Raw genomic sequence first — 7,560 nt, 5'->3', positions numbered from 1 at the left:
TTGCTGAATCCAGGTGTGGTGGTGCACATCTATAATCCCAGTACTAGAGGGCTGAGACAGGAGGATCACAGGTTTGAGGTCATCCTCGAACCTGTGCTCAGCACTTTAGTGAGACCCTTAGCAATTCAGTAAGACCCTGTTTGAAATTATATATATATATATATATATATATATATATATATATATAGTATTTTTTTAATTCTGGGGTATAGCTTGCAGGTCAAATACTCTTTGGTTCAATTCTCGTTATTTTTTTTTTTTTCTGAATCCACAATCGCACCAAAGTTAAAAAAAAAAAAAAGCTCTATTTCAGACCTGAGCATATTATGACCCTGAAGGAAACCCCGGATCCTCCAGCAAGTGTCTTCTGGAATCACATCCACATTCAGATACACCCTAAAGAACAGAGGTAGAAAGCTGAACCTTTTCACTGGGCAGAGCCTGGGAGCTGACTCACCTTGGAGCGGAAATCTGTTTTGCATCCTCAAGGTGGCTACTTCCCTCTAGTGTTGAAATAGGAACAAAGCAATATGCAGACTTTAAAATCTTGACCCAAAAGTTTTTCAATTAGTATGCAGCTGTGGTTGGGAGCTTGGAAACAGCACTGGACGAGGAGAATGTAGCGGGTTGACTTGCTGAGATTTCCAGGCTTCTGTTCAGTCAGTCCACACTGAGACTCCCACACTTGTTAAAATATTCAAAGTTCCCTGACCCGGCCCACTAGCTACAACCCACCACCTCCAGCACCCTGCATACCAACACCACCTCTCCAGAACCAGGCTCCTCCTCTGGACCACCCAGACCCTCCACCAGCCAATAACTAAAGCTTTGAAGTTCTGCAAAGCAAGGACTTCAAGACCCAGAGATACAGCTGCAGTGTGTTAGATCAGTGTTCGACTCAATTCAGTGATTGATTGATTGATTGATTGATTGAGTTTTACCTAGGAATTGAGCTCAGGGGGGTTCTACCTTGGAGCTACACTCTCAATCCTTTTTACTTTTATTTTGAAACATAATCTCACTTAAGTTGCTGAGCCTGCCCTCAAACATGTGATCCTCCTGAGTAATGGGATTACAGGTGTATATGATTAAATATTTTGGCTGTGAGACTTTGATGTGCCTCGTCATTCATTTGGTGTGCTCATTCACCTGCCCTTTCGTTGCTTATTGATACCTACACACCAAACACTGTTAGTCACGATGCACAGGTAAATGTATGGGGCCGTCATTTTAGGTTAGTCTTGTGGGGCTCTCTTCATTTAAGGTAGACTCTAGTTTAGTGGAGGTTGACCTGGTGGCACAGCAGCATCTGGGGCTGATGACCAATGGGCATTCAGGCTGCTTTAGGACAAGGTCAGTGGGATGCTGACAATGTACTACATGTCGCATGACAAGGGTTTTTTTTATGACCTTGACCCCAACCCTTAACAGTGATTTGGCTCATTTCTAAAGGTAAGACAATAACATATCCTTAAGTTATTACGAGAATTTAAGGAAACCTCTTTAAAGGTCTTTATCACAGTCCTTGTTATATAGTATTTGCTATAAGTATTTGCTAAGATCTTGATTGCAGGATATTAGAGATTAAAAATGTATTCACCAAATCAAATATGTCTACTACTTTAATTCAGCAAAGAACAAAAAAAAAAAAAACACGGAGATAATTGGAGTATTTCTGTTTTCCGGAAACAGGCAGATGAAAAAAATACTTAAAGGGAGAGGTAAAACTAAAACATAAAGGATGTGAAGAGACACAGCATCAGTAACTCATTCTGTAATCCCATCCATGATGCACGGGATTATTTACAGACTAATGTGAACAGCTCTAGATGGACATCTGGTAAAAAATTATTTAGTTAAGCCAGGCGTGGTGTCGCACGCTTGTAATCCCCACACTTGGGAGGCAGAGACAGGAGGATCGCGCAGGTTCGAAGCCAGCCATGCGCACTGGCTTAGGAGACCCTGTTTCCAAATAAAAATGTAAAAATAGGTCTGGGAGTGTAGCCCGGAGGTAGAAGGGCTTCCAGGAACCCCAGTACCACTGAAAACAATTATTTAGTTAGTTGCAGGTCGTTGTAAGCTGTTCTGCAGGTCCCTTTGCTCATCTCTTACAGATGTATTGATGGCTCACAGCAGGTAGCTCTGTGCTCCCATCTTTGCCACAAGATGACAGGACTGATCAGCAGACACAAGACTAAAACAAAACTGACACTTCTAATCATCTCAACGCGAAGGTGCTACAAATGCCTGCTCTGCCTACAAACCATTCTCAACCATCTCTCACAAGCATGTGCCTGGAGTTATCTTGATACCTGGAGACTATGTTAACTTTATGCCTAGGCGTGGGTCCTGGAGCCTACCTCTGAAAAGCTAGAGGAAGTGTCCCATCTAGTCAAAAGATGAAGATAGTCCCTTTTGTAGCAGTTGCTAAAGGGATAAATCAAAACCACTGTCCAGACATCCAGGGAAGGCCAAGAACAGTGACTGCTACAGTCTAGAAGAGGTTGGCTTTTCTAGGGCAGCAACATGAGTCCTAACACCCTGCCGGCTGATCCCGATGCACGCAAAAGTACAGGCGCTGGTTCACCCATCCTCGCTCCCTTTCTTAGTGCTAAAATCCTGTCTGAAAACCTGATGATCAGCCATCTTCCCAGTATATATCACATTTCCCTGCCTCCCCTGTAACAGAGAGGTCAAAGATGTACACGTGGAAGCAATGGGGAGGACCTTCCATGAGAGCAGTTTCAAGGGAGACAGTCTCAGCTGGCAGGTGAAGCCCCTTTGTTCCTTTCTCTTCGTTCTGTTTTCTGCCTGAATTATGGGTGTGAGGGCTGGTACCTCAACAGCCATCTCAGCCCAGGGGGCAGCCTCAATGATGAAAAACATGCATAAAAGATCAAAGGGTATAAAAGTAGAATGGGTATAGTCCCAATGATCATATCACAAAGACAATAGGCATGGCTCTCTTCCCTCCAATCCTCTACCTGAGAGAGAAAAAAACCTTTAGCTTAATATAAATTTACTATACTGGCTGACTTAGATGTGCTATCCCACCTCATCCGTATTAAATCCCAAACAGTGCATCAGTCGTAGCTCAGTTAGCACGGATGCTGGCTAGAAAAGTCAGATGTGGAGGTAGAAACACCTTTCCCAGGACTACTGGGAGGTTCATCCCTCTAAAAAACATCCTGCTTACATCACCAGCCCTATCCTTTCTTCCCTGTAAAACTTTCCGCAAAGCGCATTAAGTAAAAACTGATTGACTCTGTAGGAAATGAGCAAGGGCATCTTTTTCTTTACCTGGTTTAAAAAGATAAGAAACTGGCACATTCCTTAGGGAAGACAGACTGGAGAGAAGCACCACATCCAGAAATCCACAGCTGACTGGTAAAGCAGTAGAGATCCCCTTGCAAACAAAAGGCGCGTTTTTCCAATTGTAAGGTCATTGCGTCTCGTGTTGTGACTCATTTAATATCTGTCTTGCCTGCTGATTCCAAGTGGAACAACAGCAGGAGCCAGGAACTGGGACCCATTTTGTCTGTTTGTCTGTTTGTTTGTTTGTTTGTTTGTTTGTTTGTTGTGGGGTTCTTCTCACTGCTATATCACCAGGGTTTATCCCAGGAACTGGTCACATGGCAGGAACTCAATACAGATTTGTGGAGTGAATAAATGGCAGAAGAAATGGCTTTGTAAATAGGTAAATACTAAGCTTCACACAGATGCTTCCACCCGTTCTAGTTCAGACAACCAAGTTAATATTCATTCAACAAATAGTCTCAGGGAATATAGAGACAAAGTGTTGGTTTTATTTTCTCATTCTCACAAGGGCTCTTGTCGTAGGACATCAGTGACTGAGGGATTCATCCAGAAACCTAAGAGCGTGCAGCACAAGCCCGCAACCCACTTAGCATGATGTATAGGCATGGCCATACCTTAGTCTTTCAGGGTTCTCAGAAGAGAATACGAAAACCAAAAGAAATGATTTAGTCAATTTAGTAACACAGGAAAGATTCTGGTGCTGAAAACAACCTCTAACCCCAATTCTTAAAGATTTGGTTACAAGTTATTTTTATTTTCATTTGTTTCATGAGCTAACATAATATGGAATCCTGAGAATAATGTTATATATTACACAACCTCAAGCTAATGCACTACAAACTTCACAAACAGGCACAGCTCTTTCACTAGTTATGTTTAATAAAACCAAAGATCAAAAATCAGCATCAGGAGATGACAGAATGCAGCTGACACTGTGAAAAGTAACCGCTCCCAAACTGGGCATCATTAAATGCGTCGTGAACCATGAACAGATCTGCTTGAGGAAGAGATGCCTCATCCCTTTCACCCTCCGCAGATGCCGCTGGGAGTTTCTTGGGGCAGAACGCGAAACGAAAAAGAAATGGATGGCTGGAAACGCTGTCCATTATCCCTCAATGTCCTGCCACGGAGGCTATTTTTAAGGACACATTTATCTCAGTGGGAGTGACAAGATGTAAGACGTGGTCCCAAGTGCCAGAACACCCTTGGTAGGGAAAGGCTGCCAACCGTGGCCACGTTTTTCGTGTATGTCTACATGATGGATGGGATAGGATCATCGTTGGTTGATTAGGTGGTTGGTTTAAGGAACCATAAAGATAGTGCAGAAGATAGAGCTTGGAAACCAAATGGAGTTAACCCACACTGTTCACTCAAAAAAATCATCAGATCATAAATTTTCAAGATCCATCTTAACTAGAAATGGGGGCTCTGTCTTGTACATTTCTTAAGGGTCAACTGCTCATTGAATCGTACTATCCCATTGGAGAATAATGTTACATAGTCATTCCAGATCCACATAATTCTTTTATGATCCTAGCCACCTTACTTCAACTCATGAGCATATGGAAGGTATATTACAACTATATTACATAAAGTCTCTCATTATCAACATAGCATAATGTTAGTTAACTCCTATAAAAACACTGAGAGAAACATGAATACACAGCGGTCTTATTTATATAGATATACATTTGGGGGGCTCAGAGTGTCAAATCAGTGTTGGTGTGTCTCCCTACCCTGTACAGAAAAAAAGTGGAGTGAATAAAGGGTGTGGATTAAAGAAGAAAACTCAACATTATTTTAAGCATTAAAACTGAGCTTAAATTGAAGGTGAAAATATATCATTAAAACTTACTCTTTCCCCTGCCAGCCTATTAATAGAATTTCAGAGGTTATTATAGGACCTAAGTATTTCTCCAAAACTTAGAAAACACTCAACATACCCATTGTTATCCTATTTTAAATTGTTGGCTATTTATAGTGAGGAAAGTGTAGCATTGTACAGCTACTGAGAATGCTGTCAGTCGATTGTGGTAACTAGTCCTTCTTGTAGAATGATGTTCATTTGGCCTGGGCAAGTTTTGCAGTGGCAGGAACTCCCTGGCTCTCCCTCCCTTCTGTTGCAAGATAGTTCTGATTTTAAAAAAAAATTGTTCATATCCCATGGAGTCAAGACATCTATGGCCGATCCTGGCCAGAACAGTGTGTCCTGGGTTCCTCATCCCACTCAATTTCCTGTACATGTTCCAAACTGGATCTCAGGAAAGTGCTCTATTAGAGCCTTGAAGGATAATATATTTTACTCCACTATATTCTGTAATTCCCACACTAGTAAGCCTGTGTTAAAAAGCCCTTAACAAGAACATATATCATAGATATCTCGTGGGATCTGACCATCATAATGTACTCGGGCCGTGTTCTACTGCTGAAACAAATAATTTACACTTTAAGTAACTATGGCTTTGCTTCCCCATCCTCCCTAGCACCTTGGGTTAGCTTATTCTTGCCTACAAATAGAAAAGCCGATGCCAAAACATCTCTTGTGTTGTTTCTGGGTAAACGGCAAAGTCAAATACGATTACTGAAGACTGTGAAGCTTGAACCTCACAAGCAATCTGTGCAGGAGAGAAAAGTAACCACTCAACCTGTATGAAGAAAAGTATCTGGACTAAGTGAAACCTCACTTCATTCGATAAGTGCGTCCTCCTGACAGCAGTTTAAATGGCCATAACAAATTGTGCTTGCGTTTCATTTGCAGGAACCCAATTTCCTCAAACACCAACTTCTCCCAAACTATGGCTAAAATTCTGGTAATAGTTGCAAGTGGATTTGGGAGGGGGGAATAAACTCACAGACCGTTATATACAAACTTAGTCTATAGAATTCCTATGGTGTCTTCGAATAGTACAAAACAGGAATATATATATATTATTCTTAGATGTCCCACCTAATCATCATGGGAAGCAAAGGACACATAGGGGGCAAGGTCAATTTCTACAGTGATTGCTGAAATATTTGGTTTTCTAAATCAGAATATCTTCAATTTTGCTGTGCCAATTTTCAAATAGAAACATGATAGGTGACACTTTCAAATGCAAAAATATATGCATCCTGTACTTCAAGCCCTATACTCAGTGACAACTCTAACTTTCAGTCCAGTCAATTTATTAGGTCGTGGGCTCCAGGAAGCTTTTGAAGGAGCTTGAGTTTTTCTCTCTCTAATTCATTTTGAAATGCAAATAAGTCCTTGCACCTCACTTAGGGAAATGCACACTGCTTTCTTGGTGTGCACACTCACTGAAGGGTTCTCCCTCTAGCTAGGCCTGGGGAGACCTAAAGCCTAGCACACAGCTCTGGGATCCTAAGCATGGTCAGGGCACCCCCCAAATCAGTCACCTGAGTTTCAAACATATTGACAGCTGAAGTGTGTCCTAAACTAGAGATCTCAAAATCAGCGTCTCCTCCTGTGCTATTCAAGTTGTCCTTTGGACAGTGACAGGCAGGGAGTGTAGTTGCAGTTAAGTGTCCTGGACAAGATTCTTCCCACTTCTCCTTTCTCTATAGGTTGCTCACATCAGGACCTGTTCTCGTGTCTCTGGAAGCCGAAGGGCAATCAGGCCACCCCCAACCAGAGAAGCAGCAGCCAGAAGGATGGGGACGACTTTTGTTATCCCAACAAAAGAAGCGAAGATTGTATTTCCCAGAATGGCACCAAATTTGCATATTCCATTGAGGATGCCAAAGGCCGTTGCTCTGCAAAAAAAAAAAAAAAGTAAGTAAATAATGATAGAATTCTGGACCTTGTAAGATGACCTTGTGGCAAATACCACTGTCTTTTCATATCATTTCTCCAAATGTAAGACTTCATTTCCCAAGACTCCCTTGCAGCTGACTATGGCCGTGTGACTTAGCTTAGCCAATGGGATTTAAGGGCAAGTTTAAACCACTAAGAAATTTCCTTAAAAGATGTTATGAGTAGGCTTTTTGTTCCATCTCCTTCATCCTTTTTCCTTCTCTTATGCTTTCTGGAACACATATGGTCTTATCTGGACTGTGATGAGTCTAGAACAACATAGAAGTAACCTAAACTGTCTGCTGTAGACTTCTACAGAAGGGAAAATGAAATGCCTAGCTTCTGAAGGTATGGTGATTTGGGGGATTCCATCACCCACGGCAGAACCTAATACTAGTTACTACCCCTCAATCACACTTTCCAGTGATAACTATTGTTGACCATATATA

The 7,560-nt window shown here is 41.8% G+C and overlaps 1 protein-coding gene across 3 annotated transcripts in view; it reads right to left on the bottom strand.

Moving 5' to 3' along the window:
- Positions 1–6,887: 6,887 nt before the first annotated feature.
- SV2B (synaptic vesicle glycoprotein 2B) overlaps positions 6,888–7,560 on the bottom strand; it is a gene marked incomplete at both ends in the record, with an annotated part of 59,971 nt that continues 59,298 nt past the window's right edge. For all 3 annotated transcript variants that reach the window (XM_080690944.1, XM_080690942.1, XM_080690943.1), the window contains one exon: positions 6,888–7,071. In XM_080690944.1, coding sequence (XP_080547070.1) covers positions 6,888–7,071 — 184 coding nt within the window. The remainder of the gene's footprint in view (positions 7,072–7,560) is intronic.

The sequence above is a fragment of the Muscardinus avellanarius genome, assembly GCF_963383645.1.
Source record: "Muscardinus avellanarius genome assembly, chromosome: 3".
Lineage (NCBI taxonomy): Eukaryota > Metazoa > Chordata > Mammalia > Rodentia > Gliridae > Muscardinus > Muscardinus avellanarius.
This window is presented reverse-complemented; position numbering and strand designations above follow the sequence as displayed.